The sequence below is a fragment of the Aspergillus candidus genome, assembly GCF_002847045.1.
Source record: "Aspergillus candidus strain CBS 102.13 unplaced genomic scaffold BDW47scaffold_56, whole genome shotgun sequence".
NCBI classification, from domain to species: Eukaryota; Fungi; Ascomycota; class Eurotiomycetes; order Eurotiales; family Aspergillaceae; genus Aspergillus; species Aspergillus candidus.
This window is the reverse complement of record NW_020194061.1, coordinates 106,490-120,867: the sequence shown is the minus strand read 5'-3', so window position 1 is coordinate 120,867 and position 14,378 is coordinate 106,490. Positions and strand designations below refer to the sequence as shown.

The following is a 14,378-nucleotide window of genomic DNA, read 5'->3' as shown; positions in this document are numbered from 1 at the left end:
CGTTGAACGAGCTGAACCTGTTCCGTGAGAGCAGCGTCACCCTCCGCAGCCAAGTTAAGCAGGCCGAAACTCTGCTCGCCGAGAAGTCTGCACGCGTGGATGAACTCGTCAACCAGGTGGCACCTCTAGAGACTCGCATCCGCGAACTCGAGGGCGTGGTGGAAACCAAAGATGGAGAGATGCAGCTTCTGCATGCGGACCGCGACCGCTGGCAGCAGCGTACGCAGAACATCCTGCAGAAATACGACCGTGTGGATCCCGCAGAGATGGAAGGACTCAAGGAGAAGCTTGAGACGTTGGAGAAGGAACGGGACGAGGCTGTGTCAGCTCGCGACGCGCTGCAGGCTGAGGTTGCCTCGTACCCGGAGCACTTGAAGCAGGCGGAGGTTCGGGTGCAGGAACTGCGAACGAAGCTCACGGAGCAATTCAAGGCTCGATCGAAGGAGCTCACGGGTCGTATCAACGCTAAGCAGGGAGAGCTGAACACCGCTCTGCAAGAGAAGGAGGTTATCCAGGAAGAATTGAACACGACGAAGCAGGAGCTGAACCAGTTGAAGACAAATATGGCCGAGCAGCCGTCTGCGCCGGCACAGCCTGCTGAGCAACCCGTTGCTCATGGAGTTGACGCAACCCCTGCTTCTCAATTCCCCACCTCTACCGTCCAGGTTCCTGTCAGCGATGATGAGCGTGTCAAGGCGCTGGAAGAGAAGATCCAACGTCTGGAAGCTGCCCTTGCTGAGAAGGATGCGCTCCTGCAGCAGAAGGAATCCGCCCTTTCCGCCAAGGATGCTGAGCATGAAACTAAGTTGAAGGAACGCATTGAGAAACTCAAGGAGACCTACAACGGCAAACTCGCCGAGATCAGAGCGGCGCACCGACAGGAAGTTGAGAGGCTCAGCGCTGGCCAGCCTGCTTCGCAGCAGGCCGCCCAACAGGAGCCTGGAACGCCGAAGACGGATCAGCCGCCGGCGACCCCTGTCAAGACAGACCTTGCCTTACCGGAGCTCACCGACGCCCAGGCTCGGGCGCTGGTTGCGAAGAACGAGACCATCCGAACCATCGTGCGGAACAACATCAAGGCCATGGTCGCCAAGGAGAAGGAGAAGGAGAAGGAACAGGCGGCTCAGGTATCGGCTGGAGCCAGCCAGGAGGCTATTGCCGAGGTGGAGAGAAGATTCAACGAGGAGAAGGCGGCCCTGAAGAAGTCTTACGAGGAAACCTTGGAGGAGAAGATCAAGTCCGCTGTGGAATTATCCGACAAGAAGACGCTGGTCAAGGTCAGCATGCTGGAGACTCGGTCGCGGACCGCCATGGCCAAGATCGAGGTCGTCCAGAAGGCCGCTGCTGAGACGCCGCAAAAGGCCGTTGTGGAGGTTTGGGAGGTGGCTAAGACCACAAAGGCACCTCCTGCTCAGGCACAGACTCCCAAACCCTCGACCGCGTCCCCTGCGCCTACACCTACGCCCGCACCTACGCCCGCACCGACCCAGCAAGCACCACCGACACCCGCGCCGCAGCAGACCCCTGTCGCTGCCTCTCCGGCGCCCCAACCTGCGACACCGGGGCCGGCTCAGGCGGCTCCTGCAACCCCGGCCCCACAAGCAGCGGCCCCAGCTCAGCCTCAGCCTCAGGCTCAAGCGCAGCCTCAGGTTCAACCTCAGCCGTCACAGCCGACCCAGCCAACCCAGCCAACGCAACAGCCTGGTCAACAACAGCCTGGTCAACAACCGCAGACACCGCAGAAACAGCAGCAACCAGTCAAGGCCCCCACGCCCGTCCAAGCCAATGCTGAGAATCCGTTCGGGGTGACCCAGAATCAGAATCAGCAGCAGGGGCAACAGCTTTCGTCGTTGCCCAGCAAACCCCCAGCCGGTGCCAACACTGGTGCCATTCGTGCTCTCCAGTCGGCACTTCCCATTGCCCGAGGCGGTCGAACGGGCGGCCGTGGCGGTCAACAGAATCCGTTCGGACCGCAAGGTCAGCAAGGCCAGCCCCAAGCCCAAGGCCAGCAGCAGCAGCAACAACAGCAGCAAACGCAAGGCCAGCGGGGTTCGGGTCTTCCACGCGGTCGCGGTGGCCGCGGTGGCCAGCGGGGCGGCCACCAACAGGTGCAGACGGCCAATATCCCCCAGGCACAGGGCCAGGCGAGTCCAGGAGGCGGACGGGGCGCTCTCAACGCTGGAGCGCGTCAATTCGTGCCGCAAGGCAACAAGCGCGCTCGCGAAGACGGCAGCGATGCAGGACAGGATGGAGCTGGAGGAAAGCGGATGAGGGGGGGTGGTCAGGCACGGGGATCGTGATCACTTCTTTTTGATTTGATATGTACGTGTATGGGGTTGGATGTCAATTCAACAACAAAATCTTCGATTCATCTCCTTTGTTATAGGTATATGGGTAGAGCGTTCTTCTTTTCTTTACTTTTGTTTTCCTTTTTTTTTTTATCATTCATGTCATATTAAATAATGCATCTGGCTCTGGTATGATCTGAAACTATGCTATGTTTTTCAGACCTGATATGGAGAAATGGGTATCGTAGCTCGCTGTATAAACAAAACAGCATTCTCCGAAGATGAAAGAAAGCAAAAGTAAAGAAACAGATAAATCACTTCTTCCGCGTATTCCCCGCAGCAACCAACTTGGTCAGCGTCTCCCTCTCCCTCTGCAACACGACCAGTCTCGCCTCCTCAATGACCTTCCCCTCAAGCGTAGCAGCAGCAGCAGCAGCATCCTGATCCTGACCCTGAGCAGCAGCAGCAGCAACAACAACCGGCGAAGACTTCTTCCCCCTCGCCCTACGTCTCCTCTGCAGCGGCCTCCCCACACCCCCCCAGACGACCACCCAGTCCGGGATCCTCACATCAGCCTCAACCTCACACCCGGCACAAACCCTCGCATGAGAACCAACCACACACCCGCCCCTCAAAACAGCAAGACTCTCCACCGACGCCGCCGAACAAACCGTCACGCCCGGGAAAACAGTAACGCCGGCGGCGAGCGTCACACTCGCCGACACGCGAATCTCGCGGTCCTGCCCATTGCGCAGGCCGATCTGCGCTGCGACGTGCGAGTGTTGGGCTGGTGGGAGGCCGAGGACGCACTTCTCGGAGATGATGCACGCGTCGCCGATTGTGATGGGCCCGTCGAAGGAGTAGAGCTTTGCGCGTGGGTGGATGATGCTGCCGACGCCGATTGTGATGGGGTGGGTGCCTTGGAAGGTTGCTGTGTCGGAGATGGTCGCTGTTGAGTGGGCGTGGACGGGGGCGCGTGGTGGTGGTTGGGGACGGGATTGTGATTGGGATTGTGGTTGGGCGGTGGGGCGGGAGGGTGGGGGTTTGAGATAGTCCATTTCTGTTCTTCTTCTCGTCTTTATTTGCTTTCGTTTGGTGGTTTGGCTTTGGATTGGGGATTGTGGTGTTGGTGGGTTCGTGGGTGGTGGTGGTGGTAATAGTAGTGGTCAGGTCGGAGTCAAGGAGAAAGAGTTGGAGATGTGGAGCTGGTCCGATCCCGCCGGTTATCTCTTATCGATATGAAAGCCTGCAGGTTCGAGGATGGACTTGCTATGAGTATAAGAAGGAAACATTGAAGAAGATTGCAAACGGCAAGATACGAACGACAGAAGAAAAGAAAAAAAGACTAGAAGAAAAGAAGAGGAAAAGAAAAACATGGTCTAAAGTTATACAAATCGGATATCTAGCAAAATCAACAAAACCACCAAACCACCGGAATCATCTCAGAAAAAAGAAAGCAAGGAAAGACATGAGAACAACAGATGAAGAAAGAAAAGAAGACTAAACATCAACCTCCACATTCTCGGTATTCGCTGGTTTAATCCCATTCCTGCGCCGCCAATCCCACACCCCCCGATCAATTTCCTCCCTCGTCACCCCGTCGCGGACCAAGCAGAACGTCACCCCCAGCTCCGTCTCCACATTGCGATTCCTCGCCTCGTCATCAAAAAACAGCATATCCTCGAACCGCACCCCGCTCGCGCTCTGGATCTTGGCAAAATGCGCCGTCTTGCTGGCCGGGAAGATCTGCACGTAGTCGAAGTAGTCGAGCGAGCGCACCGACCGCGCCGCGCCCCTCGCCGCCGCCAGGTTATCCGAGAACGTGGGGATCACATGTAGGGCCTTGAGCATGTCGCGGGCAAGGTCAGGCGTATGCGTTCGGGAGGCCAGCGCCAGCGGGATCTGTCGCGCTTTGCAGGCGTAGAGGATTGACGAGACGGAGGGGTAGAAGGCGAAGGACTCGTTCCATCTGTATCACATTACACATTAGTACAGTGCACTCGTCTGCCAGCTGTAGGGACGACTTGCGGTCGATACAGCGCGAGTTATTGTCGCGCGGCTTCACCGGCGCGCTGACGTGCGTGTCGACCCAGAACGGCCACAGCGTGTAGTCCAAATCGAAGGCGATCAGTTTCGGGAGGGGCAAATTGTCTGTGAAGGTGGCGGGCGCGGTGGAGGCGTCCTCCAGCGGTTGGGTGTTGGTTCGTTTCGCGCGCATCATATTCATCGTGTCTATCTGTCTATGATGTCTTCTAGAGAGGTCTGTCGGTCTAAGAGTGTGGTGGGGAAGTGGGGATGAGGTTCAATCGAATCGGTTATCTATACAGATCGCCGGTCACGTGGACCACCTCCTGGGATATACCGATAACGACATCATTCGCTTCATTTCTGTCAAACAACACCATGGACAATTAGAGCAGCAGACTGCCTTGTTATGTACAAAGCCACCTGTCAACCTCCAAGTCATCTCGGAATCTTCCATTGTTTGCCTTTTTTTCTTTGATTTTTGTTCATTTGGTGGTCACTTCCCCTTTCAAGCGTCACTCTGTCAATCCCAGCGTCCCAGGTTAAGTTCATCCAGTGGTCCAATCGTCTCGGCGACGCACTCATGATCCTGTCATTCGCTCAGGTCCAACCAGAAAACAACCTTCAGACAATGCGGATTGGTAAGCGACAGTGCAGGGGAGTGAAGAAATGAAACAAAACAGAAATGGGACTGAACCATCTTCTTCTCCTTCATCTCTCCTATCCCCATCAAAGGGTACCGTATTCCATCCCCACTCAATTGGTGCCGTATGTAAAACATCCCACAGTCTCCAGGTACTTCCAGATTTGCTGGTGATCCTGCGCCCCGCCGATACTGATCTCCTGTTTCAGACAGTTCCAATCAGAGGCGTGACGGATGATGCCATTCTGCTGCGCAGTGCTCAAAATGCCGTCTGCACTGACAGCTTCGGCGATGATCTGACGCCACTGGTTCAGCGAAAGTCCAAATCGCCATTCTTCCTTCTGAGCCGAACGAGGTGCCGACTTGCGACGGTTTGCGTTCTTAGGGCGAGATTCTTTCGACTGCGGGGAGGACTGCGTGGTCTTCCCCGCGCTGCCTTCGTTGGAATCGTCGTTGGAATCCCCTTCTGAAGTCTCCGATTTGGAGCTCTGGTCTTCGCTCTCCTGGGGCACGTTCTTCGGGGCCCTGTTCAGGCTGGGAAATTTCTCTTCAAATCCCCTGCTGCCTGGCTGGAATGGACCAGCATTGCCACCCACCGATGTATTGTGGCCCGCAACGTTGGCATAAGTCACTCTCACCGGGGCCGAAGGCGGAGACATCGCCAGTGGATTAGCGCGCCGCGGCAAGTGAGCAGGTGGGATGGTTGGCAGAACCCCTGTCGACGGGTGCGCCGCTTCTGCGTTCCTCATCGCTCTGTATCTGGAAGAAAAGGCATCTCTGCCAAGTGCGAGTGCTGCCTGTGCACGGCTTTCATACTCCGGTCTGCCCGCGAAGGGGTCCACCCTCGCAGCTTGTGCACGGCTTTCGTATTCAGGTCTGCCTGCGAAGGGGTCCACTCTGACTGCCTGGGCACGGCGTTCATACTCCGGTCTGCCCGCGAAAGGATCCACATTGGCAGCCTGTGCATGGCGTTGGTTCTCAGGGTTGCCCGCGACAGTATCCACATCAGCAGGTCGACCGGCCAGGTTGAGTCTCGCCAGTAACTGCGTGGTGGGCGAGAGAGGGGCTTCAATCTGTCTAGCTTTTTCGTGTCTAGCAGTTCTAGGGAAGAGACCGCCCGTATCAACCGCAACTGCCGCATCGCGTCTCGCCGAGATGTTCTCGTGGGATGCTGCCAGGGCCTCTCCAGGTCTGACGTTTCCATGTTCAAGGTCAACTGGGTTGGACCCAACCACACGCCAATCGGCCGAACGATTAAGCGACTCGTAAGTGGGAGGGGGGGTTAATGACACATTACGTTCCTCGGGGGGCTCATAAAGAGGCAACGTGTCCACGTCCGAGTCATTTTCCTCCGAGTTATCTCTCCTGATTGTCTCCCGTGGGACGTACGGGGTGGGTGGCCGGAACAGCGGGTTGCGGTTGATAGCAGACAATCGCGGCAGCGGGGCCAGAGGGAAGAATGGCATTTGCACCTGCGCAGGTTGCATGGGCTCCATTGGCATCGTGTCCGGGTCCATGGTGGTGAACCGGTTAGCAGGCTGTGGTGGGAAGAGGCCTTGCACTGGCGCTGGGGCCGAGACCCCTCGTGCAGTCTCCGCAGCCCGAGTGACGAGATGGTTGGCGAAACGAATGTGTCCGGGCTCTTGCTGCCTCTGATTTTGGTGTCGGTGGAACTGGTGGCTCAGCAGCCTGTGTGTCATGCTTTGCCGCCACTGAATGGGCCGCGGACCGGTGGAATTCGCGTCTCCGTCCTCGTCAGAGGAGAAGTTCGTCTCGACGCCGCCAATGATAGTAACGGCACTCGGCCGCTCTGCAGACGGTGGAAGCACTTCCTGAGACGACACGTCTCCAAGAGATGCCTGGGCCTCCAACTGCTGCTCCTCTTCTCCCGATTCTCTTGGCTGTTCAGGAGCTTCAGACGCTTCACCCGTCTCTTCGGAAGCGCTGGTTTCGGGGGTATTTTCGACGACTCGGTCTTTGTCCTCGAGCAGCAAAGCACGCGATACGGCATGCATTAGAAGTGTGCGAGACCACAACTCAGATTGGACCCCGTCCTTGAGCAGAGCGTCCAAGCGAACCCTCTTGGAGAGCCTCTCATACTCCACCTTGAGTATATCAAGCTGTCTCTGCTCCGCGTCTGCGTCCCCGTACTCCGACCCCTCCGACATAGCATCGCCATCACTGATATCTGATGAGCTGCCGCTGTGGCTCAATCTGGAAATAGTCTCCGACACCTCGAGAAGACGTCTTGCATGATCAGACAGCCCATCGTTCGGAAGCCATACCACGCTCCCTTGGTTGCCGTTCTCGGCTTCCGGAACAGCTACCGCTTTGCCCTGGGGGAGAAAGCCCAGGAGATGCTCTGGGGTCTGCTGCATGGCGAGCATGCTCTCCAAATGAATTGCGCTGCTACTCGAAAGCTCGATGTCGGACAGGATAAGGTATGGAATGGAGCGCAGACCGCGAGTGCATGCGAACTTCCTGAGCTCGTGAGGCGGGATAACATGGGTGGATGCTGGAGAATAACACCGTTAGCTGCGACTTCATCATGGGCAGAGCCGACTTGAAACTCACCATTATTTCTGCTAGCAGACGCCCTCTCCCTAGGCTGACCCCTTCTTCGGTGTCCGGATTGCCTAGAGGCAGACGGAGCATCTGAAGATCCAGCAGAACCCTCATGCTGAACAGTGTCCGCCCCACCAATAACATCCTCCGCATCCTCCTCCACAAAGTCCAAGTCACTCTTAACATAAGCCCTAGCCAGCATCTCAACCCCAACAGGTCCAATCTCATTCCCACTCAAATCAAGCTTTCTCACAAGAAAGCAATTCTGAAAAGCCCCTAGAAACGCACACCAAACACTCTTATCCTCATCCGATTCAACACGGATATCATTCTGGGAAAGGTCCAACTCGCGCAGATCAGCAGCACTCAGCTTGACAACCTCCGTCAGTTTTTCCAGCGCACGCACAGTGAGCCTGTTGCCGCGCAGACGCAGCTCAGTCACTTTGACAACGCCATCTGCATGGCCCTCCTCCTTATACTCGATGCAGCGGATCAAGTCGCCGATGAACTCCGCGAGGCCGGCGTCTTCGAGGTCTTTGCCTGTGGCGTCGATCTCGAGATGGGGATCGCGCGCCGCGGTGCTTCTTGAGCCTGGTCTAGACGGGATTCGTTTTTTCTAGCTGCTGTTAGTGTATACTCTCTTTGCTAGGGTTGGTATGCTGTGGTTCCACTTACCAGGTCTTTGGAAATGGTCTTGCCAGCTTTGATGCCGGAGATTCTCCTCTGCTATGATGTCAGCTTGCTAACTTTTGTTGATAGGAGGTCGGTACATACAGAGGAGTAGTTGAGTTTGCCCATGATGGGCGGTCACACGTCTGCCTTCCACGTTAGTATATGTGTTATAAGATCATCACGTCAACAAAACATCAAAGAATAATAATGGATCAGAGACACGATATTCAAGCAAGCAAGTACGCCGAACACGATACACGCATTCAGACTGAGAGTATACTCATCATTTCACTCATTCACGAGCTTTGCTGTGAAGAGATGATACAATTAACACAGATAAGAAATGTAGGGTACTCACAAAGACTTGATATGATGAGAAATGGTGGTGTGTGATAGAACGCGTGATCGCGAGGTTAGTTGGAGCGAGCGGGCTAGCTGTTGACCACAGCTATTGTAAGATGGGAAGACTGCTGCAGTATCAGTCAGTTACTCATTTTCCCTTTCCTTTCTCATATGATGAAATGGGTATGGTATGCAAGCATGAAGGAAGACCCGAGTGGGTTCTAATACTTACATATCTCTTCGGATAGGAACGAAACAAGATGTCATCAACAAGACAACAACAACAATGATCAACGACGTGGATGAGATGGCGAGAGATCAGATAGGGAAAAAAGAAAGAAAGAAAAGACAAGCAGAAGAATCAAAACAAACCAGTATTTATAGAAAGAGAAAAAGCATGACCAGCTGTGAAGCCCCATTATATAAAAACCGTCACTGTCGACCAGGCCAGTACTCTACATGTCGATTTTGGGGTTAGCGCGTTGATTCATCGTGCTGGGTGACCGTGTTTGAGTGTGATTGCGGTGATTAGAGATGGGTGTTGGTGCTGGGTGCTGGATGTTTGTTTATGACGTCGTCAGGTCAGGTCTATATTGTTGCTTTGTTTCTTCTTCTTGGGTCAAGGCTATTGTTGTTATCTTGTTACTTGCTGTTTGTGGATAGGATTAGAAGTATAGGATATAGGATATGGGATATGGGATATAGGCTATATTAAGTATGTATACAGCTCGGTTGGAGACAACAACGTGGAAGAAAGCATCGATATCAGGCAAATGCAACATAGCCGCCGTTCCATACCATATATCTTGCCTCCATATGGCTCAGAAAAAGTCAATGATATCTTTGAACTCGTTCAGCAAAGATGGGTCGATACCATGCCATTCGGTGGTTGATTCCATTGGGGGGGATGACGTCTCTGCTACATCCCGGTCACCGTTTCTCGGATCAGGAACAGAGGTTGTGTGTAACTCAGTGGTTATTCTCTGTGGTGAAGTCTTCCTGCTAGACTGATGTTCTCTCAACCTCTTTGTAGCTTCGTGGTTGAAAGCACGATTATTTGAAGTCTTCCGTTTCACTCCGTGATAGACATCAGCTGGGGAAGTTTCAACTGGGGTAAGGACCCCCTGTTCACTGTTAGAGAAGGCAGTATGGTTGCTGGTTCCTTCCATGATGTTCCTCTCAATCACTTCAGAGTGTGCCCCTCCATCACGATCTAGTGTCTCCGAAGCAGGCTGTACTTCTACTGCCTGCTGCGTGCCGCCAGTAAACGCAGACAGCGACGTCATCCACACCTCGTCCGATAGAAACGTGTCATCTACTTCCGACATTGCCGTTTCCTTTTCGAGCGCTTTCTCTCCCTGTCGATCCTTGCGTGACGTCGATGGTTTAATGGCCGGACTTCCCAGCATCAACTCCGACGGAGACGGGTAATCGTCAAAGCTCTCATCCCCATACTCGCTCGACGAACGAATGCTATAAACATCCGCACTCGTCTTCGCGTTTGGTCCATTTTTCGAAACTATATCTTGACCAGCATGCTTTCGGAGTGTCTTCTCTACGTCCTTTTCAGCCATTCGATTCTGGATACGAGGTGTATAACCTTCCTTGGTTAGACTCGCCGACAACGTCAACTGACTGAGTCCGCCAGAACGTGGGTCAGCGTCGGAGATAATCTTTTTTCCTCCTTTGGGAGGCTTGTCAAGACCGTCTCGGCAGCAAAAGTGCTTGCATCTATATCTCATTATTTGAGTTGGTCCGTACTTAAGACGGTGGGTGGGAAACGCCTTACGTCGTCTTGTCCTTGCACCTGTGGTTGCACGCCCATCGACCATTTTCCAGTCTAGCTGGGCGTTCTACATCTTTCTTTTCTTCACTATTCTCCAATCTGTTACTCTCCTTTCTTCCTTTCTTCGGTGGCTGGGAATCAGGTGGCTCTGGCGCAGAGTCCTCCATCCATGGCTTCATTCCGTTGTGGTTCTCCGATATGGCAGACAACTTTTCTCCGACAAAGTCATCGAAAAGCTGGTCGTCACTATCAAGTATATCCACGTCATAGCTCGTGTTGGGATTTGCCTTGGAAGAGTCGATACTACGCGGTCGAGAGGTGTTCATTTCGTGTCTCTGACTTAGCTTTGTCTGTGGATTCTCGTGCAGATGGGACGGGAATAAAGAAGGCGGCAGGTTTGGTTTGAGATCTGCGGATCTGAGGGTTCCAGCTTTGGATGGTCAGTCGTGTTTCTGTTCGTAGAATTATCGAGAATCCATAACTTACCAATCTCATCACACATGGCGTAGCATGTCACATACTGGTCCGCACGCTTAACCTCCACACTTAGCAGGATCTCTAGGCTGTTGTTTAGTTTGCTGGCGCTGGAACCTGTTAGACCTGACATCCACAAATAGGCTGTTTCCCTACCTCAAACGTCGAAAATCCACTATCCATCCATCTGACCGTTCCGTTAAGAAGCACACGTATATAGGCCGTCTTTGGAAGAAGGCGGGGCATTTCTCGTTCATAAACCCAAGCTCGGCTTTGAAGAAGACCTTCACCGACTGACCAGCTTTGACCTCCTATCCCAGCGTTAGCAACAAACCCCAGCCACGTAAAACAGAACACCTACCTTCTTCATGAGCTTGGTCGAAACCCAAAGTTTTGGGAATTCTGCCAAACGACCTAACAGTCTAAGTCCGAAAGGAGGATTCTTGCTGAGAATCATCTCAATCCGGTGCGCCTCCAGCTGTCCCAGCTCTTCGATGCTAGCAATGTCAGCTGCAGCTAGTTTACGCACAGCGACTATCCCAACTTGATCGATCTGTTTCATCTGCAGTGGGGAGTTGTCCCACACTTTAGCCCCGAAGCTGCGCGCAAGTTCTAGCGCATTCCTAGCAGCAATCGAGTCTTCCAGCGCAATCTGACAGTCGATTATGCAGCGGATGAGACGGCTCACGTGGGAAAATACAATGCCTTTGTCTTGCTGGAAGGCGAACTTGTGTTTCTGGAATTGCTCGCCATCGGGAAACTCAACCGCGCCCAGTTCGGCCTGGATGAGCAGGGATATTTTGTGCGCTGGCAGTGCTATGTCGACTTTCACGGGAAATTTGACGCTGCTAGCGCGGTTTATTTCCTTGTAAAGGGACTTTTCGCCTGCTTTGAAGCGCACTTCGCGGAATTCGTCTGCTTGGGCCATTACGGAGAGCTTTAAATGTTAGCTATTTTCCTAACACGGAGGGTAAGCTCTTACAATTTGAGAAACAGTGGCACGGCGTTCCAAAGACAGCAAGCTCTTCATCGTCTCAAACCGCACGTAGTACCGGGCCATGGCATCCCCGAACTGCGTCGATTTGAGCCACCCAGTAGTGACCAAGCTGCATTCCTGCAAGAGCTTGATATCCTTCTCACAGATCTGGCGGAGCATCTCATCCTCGTCATCTCTATCTGCCCCCTCTCTCAGATCATAATGGGTCGGGTTTCTCCGCAGCCTGACGAACAGAAAAGTTCCAGCAAGCCACTTGATGGCTGACTCGATATCCGTCACGTTGCCTAGGCCGATTTCGGCATTCAAATGGTCGATTAGGTTCAAGTGAAGACAACTTTCTAGGCTTTCGGACCCGGAGACGAGTTTCTCGTAGTGCGATATACGCTCTTTTCGAGTCAGAATCACGGCGGTAGCGCTGTCGTCGAATTGAGGCCGGCCTGCGCGACCGAGCATCTGCATAACTTCAAGGTCGGAGTACTCTTTGCAGCCGCCGTCTTGCCACCCTACCGTGTTCTTGATGACGACTAGATGACAAGGCAGGTTTACTCCCACTGCAAGTGTTGAGGTGCAGCATATGATGCTTATGTGTCCCTCGAGAAACCCCGTCTCAACGGTATGTCTGTCGGTGGGATCCAGTCCAGCATGGTGAAAGGCAACTCCTGCAGCAATGGTGGCTGTACGGCAATGAGGATTCATTCCCACATGTATAAGAATTCAAGAATACATACTCTTTAGATCAACATTGTGAGCCTCTAGACTCCTATTCGGCCCCTTCCAGTGCCGTGCTGGGGGATTAGACGTCGACCACAGCTTAGCAAGCTCTTTCGCCGTCGCCATCGACGAATTGCGCGTACAACAGAATATCATAATTGGCTTTCTCCGAGAGTGCATGGCTATAACATCAGGCAGCCTGTTCCAGTCGTAAGCAGATACTCCAGACAAGAGCAACACTCACTTACTTCGAGTTACACATCTTATCAAAAGCGAAATCATTCCCGTGAGACTGATAGCCGTACACGACCTTCTGCAATTTGACCGGACGAAACTCCTCTCCAAAGTGCTCCCTATGAGCCGGTACGTGCTGGTTAGTGGCGTCTTTTCCGAGCCATGTAGCCACGTCTTCAGAGTTCGGGATCGTTGCGCTCAGCGCCACAAAGCGGACGTTGGAGCCTATGGACTTCATGCGAGAGACCACCGTCTCCAGTGTAGCCCCGCGGGCTTCCTTGAGAATGTGGACCTCGTCGATGAGGAAAAGCTTCACGAGCTGCATGAGCCGCGCGTGGTCTTTCCACTTGCGGGTCATGCTGTCCCACTTCTCGGGTGTTGTTATGATTATCCGGCTGCTTTGAACGCTCCTCAGCTGCGAGTGATCAGTGTCCCCTGTAAGTTCGGCACACTGGAGGCCCAGCGAGTGGAACTTCCTGTTCCAGTCCCGGAAACGCTCCGAGCAGAGAGACTTGGTGGGCGCTTGGTAGACGACTTTGAAGCGCTCGTCTTTCAGTTTATTGAGCAGTCGGCAGATTGCCAGCTCCATTATGACCGTCTTGCCGCTTCCAGTGGGTGCGGAAAGTACGATATTATCGTCTCCCTTATACACAGGATTGAAACATTTCGACTGAACCGCATTGAATACAGGGAAAGGAAAAAGCGATCTGTAATTGTCTGGGAGTTCATGCGCAGACACCAAAACAATGCCTCGTATCGACATGGGTATACTATCCTGGAAAGGGTTTCCCATCTGGTCGTGGCTAGCAGCGGCCGATAGTGTCGGACTAGTATGTGAAGGTGACTCGTCCAGCTCCGATGACATGATCTGATGTCTACTAGGACCAGCCCTTATATCAGAACTCCGAGTCCCGGTTGCTCTATGGTTTTGGATTCGGGCCAATGGACTCGAAGGCGATGTTATATCGGCCTCTGAGATATTCGACCCGAGGACTCGTGGAGTGGAACTCGAGTCTGCAGTCATTCCGTCAGTTCATATAAACCCTAGTCCCAGCCCCAAGGTAAGTACTCACTTTGAAAGAACCGTGAGACTTGTATACTATCTTTCGTCTGCGACGGTGGATACGGTACCGAGTTACCACCAAACGACCCAAATTGGCCGTGTTGCGAAGACCCATTGGCCTGCGCCAAGAGCTCGAGATCTTCAATTCCCTCATCAATCTGAAGTCATATACCATCGTGTCAATGGTTTCAATCACTCACCAAAAGCATCAAACTGCAATCCCTCCTCTGGAGGGGAAAAACCCATCTCGCGAGCCCTATCATGTCCACCTTCACCAGACTCAAACCGGTTAGGTGGACTGCGTGATCCTTCAACAAGCGCCTCATCAACGATGGCACTCCCACAGGATTGGAGGACTGCAGGGCGGACGTCCATTCGTCGCCAACGGGCAGAGAATAGGGGTTCGTGGGTGTTTTGCCGCATGGTCACTGTAGACTCGACTACATGGGTTTAGGGCTCATACAATTGATGAAGTCGGTCTCTTGACTTCGTGAGACAACCTCAGATTGATCAACGGGAGAAACTAGCGGGCTGTGGTCACTTGCTGGTTTGAAGTCAACGATCATAGCACGTGCATC

The 14,378-nt window shown here is 53.5% G+C and overlaps 3 protein-coding genes across 3 annotated transcripts; all 3 read right to left on the bottom strand.

Annotated features, from left to right (window-relative positions):
• Positions 1-2,465: 2,465 nt before the first annotated feature.
• Positions 2,466-4,506, bottom strand: BDW47DRAFT_134024 (Mg-dependent acid phosphatase; the record flags this gene model as incomplete). The annotated part of the gene is made up of 3 exons (XM_024817995.1): positions 2,466-3,364; positions 3,801-4,257; positions 4,313-4,506. 3 exons carry the CDS (start codon positions 4,504-4,506, stop codon positions 2,603-2,605), a joined length of 1,413 nt encoding a protein of 470 aa, XP_024668832.1. The 3' UTR covers positions 2,466-2,602.
• Positions 4,507-5,069: 563 nt separating this feature from the next.
• BDW47DRAFT_120062 (uncharacterized protein) lies at positions 5,070-8,319 on the bottom strand (the record flags this gene model as incomplete). Its single annotated transcript, XM_024815438.1, has 4 exons — positions 5,070-5,589; positions 6,796-7,442; positions 7,484-8,137; positions 8,296-8,319. The coding sequence occupies 4 exons, from the start codon at positions 8,317-8,319 to the stop codon at positions 5,070-5,072; spliced, it is 1,845 nt and encodes a 614-aa protein (XP_024668831.1).
• Positions 8,320-9,356: 1,037 nt separating this feature from the next.
• On the bottom strand, positions 9,357-14,375 carry BDW47DRAFT_134021 (putative DEAD/DEAH box DNA helicase (Mer3); the record flags this gene model as incomplete). The annotated part of the gene is made up of 11 exons (XM_024817994.1): positions 14,001-14,375; positions 13,811-13,939; positions 12,752-13,751; positions 12,521-12,702; positions 11,778-12,466; positions 11,157-11,732; positions 10,952-11,106; positions 10,808-10,905; positions 10,325-10,751; positions 9,935-10,266; positions 9,357-9,850 (listed from the first exon to the last, which is right to left on the bottom strand). The coding sequence occupies exons 1-11, from the start codon at positions 14,221-14,223 to the stop codon at positions 9,357-9,359; spliced, it is 4,305 nt and encodes a 1,434-aa protein (XP_024668830.1). The 5' UTR covers positions 14,224-14,375.
• Between the last annotated feature and the right edge of the window lie 3 nt (positions 14,376-14,378).